At 37.6% G+C, this 14,475-nt stretch overlaps 1 protein-coding gene across 2 annotated transcripts in view; it reads right to left on the bottom strand.

Annotated features, from left to right (window-relative positions):
• LOC111142108 (neuron navigator 3) overlaps positions 1-14,475 on the bottom strand; it is a 387,056-nt gene that overhangs the window by 177,767 nt on the left and 194,814 nt on the right. For both annotated transcript variants that reach the window (XM_022495074.1, XM_022495073.1), the window contains exon 9: positions 14,017-14,132. In XM_022495074.1, coding sequence (XP_022350782.1) covers positions 14,017-14,132 — 116 coding nt within the window. The remainder of the gene's footprint in view (positions 1-14,016; positions 14,133-14,475) is intronic.

The following is a 14,475-nucleotide window of genomic DNA, read 5'->3' on the forward strand; positions in this document are numbered from 1 at the left end:
CTGTTAATAACCCTTGAGATTCTAATAATAATCTTTCCAGAACTTCATCCCACCCTTCTCATAAATATAACAGCATATTTGAAAAATGGCTAGAAAGAAGCCTACTTTTTACTTCTAAATAACCTGGTAGAACCCTGAAGATAAAGAAGGAGCATGTAAGGAAAATCTTAGAGAGTAGGATATCATTACAACCGAAGGAAAGGCAGAGGTGATTGGAGAGGTTTTACTTCAAGCAGGTAAAAGAAATAGTGAAGAATGAAACAAAATTGGAGAAGCACTAGAGCCAGTATTAGAATACAAGATTCTAAGTGATGGTAAGAACTGAGAAGTCTTAAGGGAGGGAAGTATTGAGATGACCTTTACAGGAGGGAGGAGGGAATACAGTTATTGACCCTACATAAGGTCACAGAATATACCATTACACATCCCCTGTCCTTGGCCTCCTTCCCTCTGTGAGAACTCTTACACTGTAATCAAGTTGCATTTCAAAAACTTGTCCCTACCCTAGCATTGATATTTGAATTATTTTCAGTACCTTCTTAATATAAATTATAGGAACATTGTATTTTCAGAAGTTCCATTTCACTAAATGTTTTCTCACATCTTCATCTTTTAAACATCCTTCTTCTGGGGTTCCTGGATGACTCAGGTGGTTAGCATTGGACTCTTGGTTTCGGCTCAGGTTGTGATCTCAGGGGTTGTAGGATCAAGCCCCACACAAAGCCAGGCTCCCTGCTCAGCTCGGAGTCTGCTTGAATATTCTCTCCCTCTGCCCCTCCCCACCCCCATGTGCACTCTCTCTCAAATACATAAATATAAATAAATAGATAGATAAATAAATAAATATCCTTCTTCCAATCCAACAGCCATCTTAGATCCTTGGTTTTTCCAACTGCATACATTTTTGTTTATACAGCTTCTCTCCGATTTCAGAACCACAAGCTCCTTTCCTCCTTTGGTTTTATTCATCACGATATTCACTCACATGGCACTGCACTGTTCATGACAACCAGACAGATATTTTCCTCCTGGTACTTAATTGAACAAAACATAATCGCTGCCTCATTCAGGTTATGGAAGATAACAACCAAGCCAAAACTTATAGCAGTGAATGTTTTCAATGACCCACAAAAGTCAAAATACAATTAAATACACTTTACAAACCCCTTTAGGATTACACAAATCTGAAACATCCTATAAATTTGTATCCAAATGATGTCTAGAAGATTGGGGGAGGGAGGGGAGCCTCAATTGAAAAAGCCGAATGTAAAAGCACAAGTAAAATGACACATTTAGTGACAAATAAAAGTTAGTAGAGAAAAATACATATGATAAATTCGTTCAGTGTTATATTTCCTCTCACTTCCATACTCTCAAAGCCACTAAGGCTTAGTTGAGACCTACTCTTGCCCCATTTACAGAAGACACTTTATAAGCAATGAGAAAGCAGTTTACAACCATGTTAAAAACTTAAAGTGAATTCCAGAATATGCCATTTTGGAAAATGTGTGTAAGCCCTTACTAGCCTGTCTAATACTCAGGAGGCCTCTTTCGGGAAAAACAGTGGCTTTTACGTTTTTGCTTAGGGGTAGATGGGCCACTTAATCTGTGAGGTCCTGCTCGTACTTTTTAGGCTTTAATTATATACATTGTAATTAACACTGCCAGCACTGTCATCTTTTAATAGGAAGTCAAATTATATATGAATGAACCTGATTCACAGAGAATTATGTCCTCTACATCACCTCCTTTGCAAATGTTATTATTTAGAGTACAGCTGCCTGATTTATTTTGAGAACCCTAATTTTACAGATGTCCCCAACAGTGATTTGGATGGAAATTTTCAAATTCTCTTAAGATAGATACTTTGAGCAGAAAATAGCCAAAACACGGCCAACTACCTTTTAAATATTCTCCTATACAGTTGCAGCACAGACTCCAGTCTAATCTATTAGGATGCTCAAGACTAAAGAGAGATGAACTCAAGGAACCCGGCCTAAAAATTAACCTGGAAGAGGCCATTTTGAGTCCGAAGCAGAATCTATTCAAGCATGTGGCAGAAATCCTGAAATTCTTGTGTGCTCTGGGCTTGGATATATTTACCAATTTAACATGCATCATTATTGAGGAAATTGCATTGGAGGGCTTCATTATCCTGATATGATTATTCATGTCACAACTATCTGAATAAATTCTTCCTTACTTTCTTGCTTGCATTTTGAATACTGGCACAAGTTGGGGTGGAGGAAGCCTTAAAAAGAATAATCCCATAAATATAATAAGCAGATGCTCAGTTTAAAAACCACGGAATATACAGACTTCTATTGAGAAATTACCCTCTGACGGTAGTGCTCCAAGTTATTTATGCACAAAAAGGCATATGTCACATACACACCCACATACAGCATGGTATAATTTAGCAGAGCAACCAACAAATACTGGCAGGGGACTGCTCTCTGTTCATATCTTCGAGAGTACTTATATACAAGGTACTTAGAACGAGATAAATGTTACTACTTTAAAGGCAAAAGATGAATATTATTTGATCCTGCAGTTCAGAGGATCAAAAGAATAAAAAGATCCTTAAGGAGTAAGATTCCCTCCCATGCCTTTGTACTGCATAGAGGACTTTCATGAGAAGCAGTTCATCACAGATATCACACAATGGTGAAGAAGTCAATCTTCTACGTCTGAGCACCTGGTGCATTCAGATTCAGATTCAGAAATCACTATTCCCATACCCGTGGAAACATTACTCTTCTAAAGACAAACAGACATGAAAAATCAAGCACTATTTGTCGCTGTCTCTCTAAGCTTTCTTCTTCTAAAGCTGGTTCACTAAGATTCCAGAAAGCTTCATCAAACATCTGGTAACAGGAGAGATTACACAGAGAATAAAAACACATCCACATTTAGCATCAGCGGTATGAACCAGAAACAAAGAGATCACTGGTCAGGTTTAATTCTTTCAGATATGGAGAGTCTTACATGAAGTTTTCTTGTAAACATACATATTAACAAAATACAATGTGGTCAAGAGTTTGAAACTTATGGATTTTTGCAGAAGACACCCTGTGATGGAAATGCACTTTGGTAGAACACTCAGTGAGACATAACAACTAAAATGGATCCAGGCTGGCTATCTAGGCAGGCAGCAAAGTCGAAACTGAAACAAAATAGAAGAATTACTCCAGATATCTTCACAGCTTATTAATTACAGATTATGTGAGTAGTTGTTACTAGACTTAGGCCATCAAAAAGGCCTACTTTGTAAAGTATAAAAATAGTTCACAGTCATTGACACAGTAGTTGAAATAGTTACAATGTACACACTTGGGAGAATTTTTTTGCCAAACACCAAAAAAAAAAAAACCAAAAAACCAAAAACAAAACAATGTGTGAGTAAAGCTGTCGAAAGAGGCCTCTGCATTTCTGAAAGTGTTACTAGCATGCCTATGTCTGGTGCTTGTCACTGAGGTACAAACGAGGACCATCTATTTGGATACCACTGAGGCAGCAGAAGAAACTGACTATACAAAACATTTCCCCAAGACATTTCCCCTTCATTGTTCATTGCATGTTTGTGGTGAGGTCACCTTGAGGAAAATTCAATAAATAAGTCCCGTTAATTACTAAGTAACAAGCATGTTTGCAATTGTAAAACATTAACCACTCCTTTATGGATGTCTAGAATGTCCCGGATACCAGGCCAATAGTGCCCAGGGCAGATTGCTGCTATTTATTTTCTCCAAATAGACTTTACGACTGGTTCTCAAAGTTCAGCTTTACAAAGAAAATAATGGCAACAAGTAATTAATTCTTTTTTTTTTTTTTTTTTTTTTTTTGAGTCACCAGCTTTAAAAATCCAGTCAGAAGAATGGAAGCTATTTAGCTAATGCAAGTGGGCAACTTCTTAAAATCCCATCCTCTTTCTGGGGGAACAAATCCGACTTACCTAACAAGTCAGTGTAAAGCGCCTGTTCCAGGTCGCCCAGCATTGTGAGGATCACGTCCTCGTCCAGATGAGCTGTGCCTTCCCGCAGGCAGCTTTCTCCCTCCTCCTCAGCCCAGCTCCTGCTGATGCTACTTTGCCTGGAGGACACGTTTTCATCTTCGGATCTGCTATCTTCATCACTCTCGCCTTCCAAGCCCTTTCTGGAAGACCAGCCCTCCAAGCCCTCACTGCCTGACTGGCTAGCGGGCAGAAAGCTCCAGGCCCCCGGGCCGCCGGTGTGGTACAGGGACTGCACAGAGCGCGAGACAAATCTGGACAGCGAACGCCTCTCCGCATAGTCCGATTCTCTCTGGCTGGCCTTTGCGGCATTTCCAAACCAGTTGGAAATGCGCACAGTGGGTCTCCTCTCCCCCTCGCTGGTGAGGGCAAGATTGGTCAGAGACTTCTGCTTCTGAAGGCAAGCTCCCCTTCTCCTTACTTCTTTGCTCCGAAACACAGAGAGTTCAGCCGGCCGCTGCATGGCTCTTCTAGGGGCTTCTTCTTTTCAACTGGACCTCATATTGTCTTTTACACAGAGAGAGCAACTGGCATTTTTGGTTTTAATTAACACATGCACTTCAGTAAAAATCCCAACAGGTGCCAACATTCACATAAGACTCTAGAGCGACAGTACAATTAATCAGTTGCCCACAATCAAGCTTGCCACATTCTCTTTCTAATCAGCAGTACTTACAAGCATTTTGCTTGAGTGTATCTGAAGCAGAAAAGAGTTCACCAAAGACACTGCTCCAGCTGAAAGTAGCACAGGAAGCCAACTACGTTTTCCAGTCTTCATCCAATCACGTGTCTCAGCAGGACGATGGGTCCACATTTCCCTCTATCACTTCTGTGTTCCCAAACGCAAGGCACCAGTGATTTCACTCACGGTTTTTTGTTTTATTCTTTTCTTTTCTTCTCTTTCTTTCTTCCTTTTTTTTTTTTTTTTTCCCCTACTCCTCACCAGCCCTTCACTGATCTAGGTCTGCAGCTCTTGACTCTAGATGAGCTGGCACGTTGCAACGCATACAGCCTCCGCATCGGAGCCCCCTAAGAGCAGAAATTTAGCACCGAAGCCCAGTGCTGCACGAGCGTCTGGGGCTTTAGTATTCCACCTGCATTCTCAGATCTATGGCCCTTCCTTGCTGCTGCAGTGGATGCTGCTGGCTGCCATGGCAGCAAACATTCTGCTAAATTAGAACAGAAGCACAGAAGCGGCTGTCCAGCCTAGAATGCCACAGGTTTCAAAGCCAAGCCCAAACGGGAGGCTACACTATTAACCCTCTGCACATTTAAATCACTCCTGGCCACCCAGCCCCAGATGCGGACACACACGTACACACACACTCTCACACACTCACACATTCTCTGATTCGGAGAATGACAGACTAATTCTCCACGGCTGCAGGCAGCTGAAGCAGACGGATCTGCCTTCTGAACGTTGGGATTTGTGCTGTAAAAGCACAAATCAAATTCAAGAGTGTAAAGGACCTAAAACACGTAGCATGACACTCTCCACTGGCTGGCAGATAATGCTTTAAAGGGAAAGACTTCACCTCATCTGTCAAGGGCTTGTTATGCTGAAGCTATTTAGTAAAATCCTAACAGGACAATTAAAAAATCAAGACTTCTTCCTGTAAAAATTAGCAAAGAAAATAACTCAAGAGGATTTTCCCCAATATTTTCACTCAAAGCACAATTAAAAGTTGATGTCCAAGAATGCAGAAAATAAGTATGTGACAAAAAAATATAAAATACAAATTATGTTTTTTGGTACTGAGCATTTTTTCTGGTCTACTATTACAGCAGTAGTAGCTCTTTGTTGTTTAATATTTTAATAAAAACAGACAATTTATTATATTTATCCTGTACTGATTGTGTATATTCACCAGCACCCCAAAATTCTAAATTTAGGAAAACTTTTAAAACACTTATTAAGTTAGTAGGGACCATGTGTACTATTTAAAGCTAAGGAGAAGAGTATTAAAAAAATTTTTTTGAGGTTTTCTGCCCATAAACATTCCATATGAAAAAGAGGAAAGTGGAGAAATACATAGAAATATTGTGCCTTTCCAACTGATAAGTCCCTATCATTTTCTGAACTAATAAGATCAAATTACCTCTGAGCTTTCACTTCATATTGAGTACCTCAACTAAGAGAAATGCTCAATTTCTTAACTATATAAATTAGCATTATAATATACACTGCCTATACCTTTACATATGATAATAACCTACTTTGCAAAGCTAATTAATTCTTAAGATCAGCCCCAAGGAAGATCATAGCTAGATCTGTTTCACACACATATATAAAAGGGAATTAAATGAAAGACAATTTTTTACAATTATTTGCAGAAAAGAAATTGCAATTAAGCAAACAAATCTGTGAATGTGAATACTGATTTTCAATTCTTCAGTCTTTAAAAATAAATTTCTTAATTTCTTATATGCAGTGTGCTTAAATGAGGGTACAAATGTCAAATCATAGAAACTGATGATAGAAGTTTAAAAGATCAAAATGCCACTCCCCTCTGGATTCCTAAGCAATACATTTCTTTTTCATTTGGAATTACTGTGACCCAGTAAATCACCAGGTTATAAGATTACAGTAGATTTAATGATGCTATATAACTTTATTTTCTCTGACATGTATTACACTAAAGTACACACATAGTATACTCTTGAGTCTCACAGATTCATTAAAAAAAAGGGAATTCTTATGCTTTAGACTTCAAAATTAGTGAAAACAATAATTATGTCCTCTTCTTATACAAAGGAGCTTGTTACCAATCAGCTCAAACCAGTGGTTAAACTTTAGTGTTCAGAACTCTTGGAGGACTCATTAAGTTATAGCTTGCTGGGTCCCAGCCCCATCCCTATTCATTTAGTAGGTCTGAAAGGGGCTCGAGACTGCATTTCTAACGTATTTTGGTGATGCAGATACTGCTGGTTCTGGGACCCCACTTTGATAACTACTAGCCCGAGACTAGTGTTTTTCAACTGGGTTGAGGATATTCAACTGGGTTAGGGAACATTCAGCAACATCAGGAAACATTTTCAGTTGTTACAACTGGGCAGTGTGGTGCTTCTGACATCTAGTAGGTCGAAGCCAGGGACGTTGATACCCCGACAATGACAGGAGAGCCCCCCACAACAAAGAATTATGCAGACTACAATGTCAGTATTGCCAAGTATTGCCAATGTCAGTATGGCTTAGACTAGTTATGTTGAATCTACAAATGTTTTAGAAATTCTAGTGGCTTACAAAAACAAAGATGCGCTTTTGCTCACATGAACGTCCGTCCACTCTGTTGGCTGCAGCTCTGATCCAATTACCCCTAATACTAAGACCCATGCTAAAAGAGCAGGAACAGTCTTCAGACATGTTCTTACTATGACAGAGGAACAAGCAATGAGAGATCCAAGCAAACTGACTCTTAAAGTTTCTGCTCAGGAATGGCCCACGTCATTTTTCCACTCACATTTCATTGGTCAAATTAAATCACATGGTTTATCCTGATTCATGGATCAGGAAATATAATCTTCGAGTATGGGTAGACCCAGGAAGGGGCTGATAAGCAGGAACCGGTTATTTTGAATAACCCTAACAGAAAACATCAAAAGGGTATATCTTTAGCTAAAAATATTGTTGTCAACTTGCAGCTACAATCGTTTTTCCCCTGGAACCACATCAGTTCATCAATTTACACTGAATAACAGTGGGGAACCCACTTCTTGCTTCTGCAGAGGTAGCTATACCTGCTTCCTTTGGATGTGCATTCATTTACGTGTATAATTACACTTATTTGCATTCACCCACATAAATGTATGTTATACAAAGTGGAGGAAAAAGCTTTGGTGCATAAATGAATATACATTATCAATACTAAAAATGAGAATCACTCTAATTTTACAAAGACTTAAATTAAGCATAGCTTCTATAATGTTCTAAAAAGGAAAGCTTTTCAGCTTTTAATAAACATAATTATAAAGTTGCCATTTAAGTAAGAGATCAAAACTGACTTAAATTACCTGAGCTTGATTTCTTAATCTTTCTAAATATTCAAGAAAATGGCAACTTAAGTGATCATTCACAAAAGTCTTAAATACCAGATATTGACCATTATTCAAGACAAAGTCTGGTAAGTCAGAAAAGAAAACACATGTAACCATTAGCTTATCCTGCTTCATCTAAATTCTCACTTCTAAAATGATTTCCCAAATTCATTCAATTATGCTATTACCTTTTCACAAATGGCATGCCAGCTTTGCTAATACCAAGGCAGTCTGGCACTTTCAATGTTTTTCAGTTGAGTATAAATTCTAGATAAAGGTTAAAAAATGCATTAAACAGATGTTATACATGTTGGTAAAAAGCCTTCTGCACAAAAAAAGGGCAAGGGTGAACCTATGTAAAAACAAACAAAAAGCAAAAAAAAAAAAAAAAAAAAAAAAAAGTACACCTAAAAACTTTCCTGAATGATTCCAGTGGACTAAAAAATACAGCTTACTTTACATTTGGCAAGATCTCTTGGCACTTGATGAAAGGGATAGTCTCTGAGGTCACATTCTTTCTGTCAATGAATGTAAGAATGAAACCCAAGCCATAGCAGTAAAATTTGAGCCACCACTTTGGCTGGACTTAGAGTATTGTACTTGTGGCATGAATCTTGAAGGATAGGCAAGAAGCTCACTCACCCATTGCCACAAATTATTTAATATTTTCCACCAGACTGTAATAATTAATGGAACCCCCCCATTATTAGATTGGGTAAAAATCCCTAGGTTTCCCCCCTAAGAAAATGACAAGTAATAGGAAACTTAAATGATATACACAAAGAATTCAGAGGGATAGAAGGTCACCAAATTGAAAAAGTCTTGCATTTTCTCCCGTATGCCATTTTATTGTCATTCATTTCTGATATGTTTCTTCACGCCATTTTTAAACTACATTTTAACTTCCACTACCATTTAATCACAAAGACAGTGTTTTTTGTAACTTCATGTGAACTACCGTGTAGATGAAAGTGTAAAGAGCTAAGCTTCCTGGCTAACTTCATGAATCTAGCAAACATGCTTTTCAGTGTGAACCATTCAAGTCTGCTCCTTAATGGTATCACGAATCTTTACATGTCACGCCTCTTGCAGGTCATGCAATAGGGATGCTTTTCACATTGTTTAAGCATAAAAAGGGATTTTTCCTGGGGAACAAAAAAGAAGAATGCAGGGAAGGGGGATGGATAATTTTAGGCAGGGCTTGTGCACAGGGTCCAGACATTACCTACAATGACCTTGAGCTCATTCTCTCCTGCTCTTGGTTCTGTTTTTTTATGTTTATTTCATTTGAGGGTGAAGGTAACTGCCGGAAGGTCCTAGCTTCTTTTGATTAGTGTTGGGTCTACTGGAAAAACCACATCTCTCTTCTAATAGTCTTAGGAAAAGTTCTGAGATTTATTCTCATTGGTTCTGACTAAACTGAATTGGGCCACATGTCCATTCTTGAAAGGGTCACTGTGGTTAAGGGAAAAGGTTGTTCTGATTTGATCTGCTTGTGTCAATTTTACTTGAACCACATAAGCAGTGATTCATAGGGCAATGGTTTCCCCCACCAGAAAAAAAGAAGAAGAAGAAGAAAAAATAAGATTAAGGTGCCATTATTATTAGCAGATAGGATAGGGGATGCTGGTCAGCCAAAACTATACCAGGTTATCAAGGCATATTTACTATGAAGCCAATGGTTCTTAAGATACAGATCTTCTAACCAGGTTATGCTTCTTCCTAAAACACTACATGTAATTTTATATTTCTATTTTTATATTATTTTCACGCTCCCTCAAATAGCATAGGCTTCAAAAATTCTCAAAACCGGATCTTATCCTGCCAAGACTAAATCCATCAGAGTTCTATATCATTAGGGCTACTTCTCTTGGAGAGCAGGACAGAATTAGTCCCCAGTGAGGCCCCCGCACCAACCGTTACCAGCAAGAGTTCAACAATAACAATAGCACTGAAATTTCTGGTTATAAAAAACCAGTGAATTACCAAGATTCCAGTGAACTTAAGAAAAGTTCCCACTTTTATAATAAAAAACAAATGAAACTAGTAAGTAGAATCATTTTTTCCAAATTGTTTTCATTGAAGTTGTTTCTTCCTGGAATATGATTTTAAGCCCTATGTAACTCTTCACAGCTAATTTAGTTGCTCCCAGGCATCTAGTAATTTAATTATTTGTGGTGTTAACTTTTGTGTCTTACCCTTCCATAACAGGGCTCACGTGTTAGTCATGTTTGTTTTCACAATCCTTGCAATGCCCAGCATGGTTAAGTACCAGGCGAAGATTACTGAAAATATGGGTGGATGAATAAAACTCTATCTCACAACAGTCCTGTGAGTTTATTAAGCATCACAGTCATCTCACAAAAAAAACAATAAAAAAAAAAAGACAAGAAACAAAAAAAAAAAAAAAAAAAAAAAAAAAAAAAAAAGAGGAAACCAAGGAACAATTCAGCTAAATGATGGCAGCGCAGAGGCCGGAAGTATATTTTTTCTACTTCCTAGAACATTTCACTTCCCTTATTTCATCTTGTCTTTGAAGAAATATTCTGTGGCTCAGCAATGATTTCAAGTACTTTTGTGGTCTGTGGTTTCTCTAGCAGTCAGAATATAGTAGGGACAACAGAAATCAGGAGAAGAAAGAAAGAAAGGAAGGGGTCAAGAGAAGTTCTGTTTTTGATTTTTTAAAAAATTAAAACAGGAGATAACTAGCACCCTGAGGACTACAGAGAATGATTTGGAGCAGAGGGAGATATTAAGGAGGTAGAAGAGAAAGTAATCTGAGGAAAGGTGGAAAGAATGTGTATGAATATTGTATGTAGGTAGATGTGGCAGCAGGGGTGTATGAAATTCTTTTCTCTCTGCTTTAATTTTTTGCAGTGAAATCAACATCAAGGTCATCAGTTAAGGGAGAGAGTAGAAGAGGTGGAATGGTAAGTTTGAGAAGAAAAGGTGTAAAATTGTCATCTAAGAGCTTGAGAGGGTTCTCAGATGACAAAAAAAAAAAGAATGAATGTACTGAAGAAATACAAAATGATTGCTAGGTAGCACTAAATATTCTTTAAATGTTGGAGGCCATAAATATAAAGTGAATCACATCACCATGGGACGAGTTTTCCTCCAGGTTCATTCACTGCTGGTACAGAACTGGTGGAGGGTTGAACGTAACCAGGACTGTGACTTTATCAAAGGAAGCGAGAGGGGAGCAAGAGTAAAGGGTATATGCAAAAGTCAAACTGCATTCAGTTACACAGGAGTTCAGTGAGTTGGGGTGGGGGGCAGGATGGAGAAAGAATATGCAGAGTTTGATCAGGGTCAGTAAAATGCTGTGAGATCACCATTTAGACCCAATAGGAATAGAATTTTTAAATGGGATCCATATTTAAATCAGCATTTAGAAATCCTAGTAGAAGCACTGGTAGAGATGGACCAAAAGAAAGAGCACTGAAAAGCCAGGATGGAATCAGCAAGATTGGGATGCCTAGAAGTGAGTCTGTGGGGAATTTGCAGAGACTGATGATGCCTGCATGGAGGGTAGGACCATGAGCTTAAGTAGCTCAGGAGGGATTAGAAGACAAGATCATTGGAGGAAAGACCAGGGTATGCTAATCATCCCCTCATCACTGGTCTACCTGTATACTCTCACCTAGATTCTTCCAATTACAGCACTGAACTTATAGCTTACTAATCATAAATGAATATCCTCTTCTAGAAAACCTCAAGTTTGCCTCAGAGAATTTTTTACTATTTTATCATTTTATTTTACTATTATTTTAAGATTTTATTTATTTATTTGACAGACAGAGATCACAAGTAGGCAGAGAGGCAGGCAGGGAGAGGAGGAAGCAGGCTCTCCATGGAGCAGAAAGCCCGATGTGGAACTCGATCCCAGGACCCTGGAATCATGACCTGAGCCGAAGGCAGAGGCTTTAATCCACTGAGCCACCCAGGCACCCCACTATTTTATCATTTTAAACAAATAACAGAAATGACACAGATAAGACTCATTTCAACATTTATTTGCTGTTTTCTTTCTTTTATTATAGTCCTATCTAAATCACAGACTCAAATCTATAATTCCATATAAATAATTAACAAAAATGCAAAGTAATATTATACCTCCAATAAATCCATTAAGTTATTATATTGTGTTCAAGTCTAGTTTATATTTCACTTCTAAATGTTATATTTAAAACAGCAGAATAGGGGCGCCTGGGTGGCTCAGTGGGTTAAAGCCTCTGCCTTCGGCTCAGGTCGTGATCCCAGGGTCCTGGGATCGAGCCCCGCATCGGGCTCTCTGCTCAGTGGGGAGCCTGCTTCCTCCTCTCTCTCTCTCTCTCTCTCTGCCTGCCTCTCCGCCTACTTGTGATCTCTCTCTCTCTGTGTCAAATTAAAAAAAAAAATCTAAAAAAAAATAAAACAGCAGAATATTAAATGGAAATATTAACTGAAAATGTGAAAAAATGATCAAGCAGTGGACAGAATAAGAAACTGGAGGAAAAAAATCAAAAATGGATTATTTAAATAGAGATACTCAGTGATATATGAATTTCAAAGAAACAATGTTCCTTGTGAAATTCCCATAAAAATTATAATTCAAACTGTACTAAATGCATTTTGTCTTACGTACTTGAGCTCTAGTATTTCATAGGTATCTTGATACATAATTGAAAACATTCATGAATACAGAAATGTCTGAAGTATATGAATCTTCATGCCATACTAAGATTTAAAAATATCTAGTCACAATACATATATCCATCATCATTCTGATTATGAGACTATCTGGAGCTATGGGAAAGCCAAAGCTTCCTGCAACTACTGAAAAATCTGCAAATACCATCCTGATTGCTATGTCTTGCCATCACCTTTTCTACCTTTACTCAGTACTGGCCCACTGTAATCTTCACACGAACTTCTGATGCCTGATGATGCCACTGATAATTCCACAAGGACCCCTTGAAATGTGTTATCAATGTGGTCATTATCTACTGGAGGATATTGTGTTAATGGCTGCAGCCTGCCAAAGTGTTCAAGTTCACCAAAGTGGAGAAGCTCTTTAGCACCCAAATTTGTGATATGGTTATTTTCATGAGCTTCAGGACAATTCTTTGAATCTTTGGAGTACAATAGCAACTTTTTTTATATTAAATATTTCTTTTTTTTTTTCCTTCAGAATTTACCAGGGCTGACCAGAAACTTATTGGAATAACAGATATACCACTACTTCTATGAATTCTTACATTTAGATAAAATATTCTTAAACTCTTTTTCCCCTAGAAGCACGTATTTTGCTAAGAGCTTTCTTAGTTGCTCATAAATATGGATCTATATAACACAATTACACCAAAGGTTTTCCATATATGCCTATGTTTACCTGGGCCCTAGGAAAAAAATACCTTGGACTAACACAGAAAAGTGTGTTTTATATACTTAAAAGTCTGACAGATTGTGTCTGGGTATAAATATGGGTTTTTTTTTCTTAAATATTTATATATAATGAAATATTTCCATAATTAGATTTTTTTCCTAAATATACTTTTGGAGCCATCATGTAAGAGTTTTCTAAATAGTATAGAATTGAAAAAAGGGTTAGATTGGCCATGGAATATTTGCATTGACATCTGATCCTTAACATTTTTTAAATCTCCAAATATATTCAAGGGCTGTCTTATTAACAATGGAAAGTTTTCCAGAACTTCTCTTATATTGAACTTGACTAAGGGCAAGAATGACTTAAAGATCTCAACCTCTAAAAGCACTGCCATTCTTTATAAAATTCTTCACAGAACAACAAAGAGATTACCCTGAGCAAAGTAGCCAAATATTTAAGAATCTCTGAAGTATGAGATGTATACAGTCCATTTATGCTTAAGAAAAAACAGTATAGCACAGTAACGCTTAATAAAAAGACTTACAGAGAGATTGCAAAAATTCTGAGGTTTGACCTACCCATCAGTCAGGTCACTTACCAGATATCTCCTCTAGGCACTGCTTAGCAGTTTTATTATATGATAAATCCATCTTAGTAGGACTGGTACAGGAGTCAGCAGATGGTAAAGAGGTACCTTCATTTTCTGAATGCGATCTGAAATTAACCAAAAAGACAGAAACATATAGCAATTGTTGTCACCAATGACTCAAAGTTCCCTAGTACAAGCAGAAATCAACATGTTAAAAGTTTTCTATCAAGGTAAGTAAGCATTTCCTAATGATGGAGACATTCCAAAACTATCTATTAGAGATAGTCTTTATTACGCTTTTCATATACAACTCACGTAGGAGTGAAATATTAAATCATATTTCTTAGACTCTCCTAAACTTGAAAGCTTGTAATTACCAATAGTTGTATTTTGGAGAAGTAAAAGATGAAAAGATCCAACTTTTTTTCTGCTGTTTTAGAAAAAAAGTCTGGCTAAGTTGTGTTCTTG

Source organism: Enhydra lutris, unplaced genomic scaffold (genome assembly GCF_002288905.1).
Source record: "Enhydra lutris kenyoni isolate GAN:26980312 unplaced genomic scaffold, ASM228890v2 scaffoldscaffold7, whole genome shotgun sequence".
Lineage (NCBI taxonomy): Eukaryota > Metazoa > Chordata > Mammalia > Carnivora > Mustelidae > Enhydra > Enhydra lutris.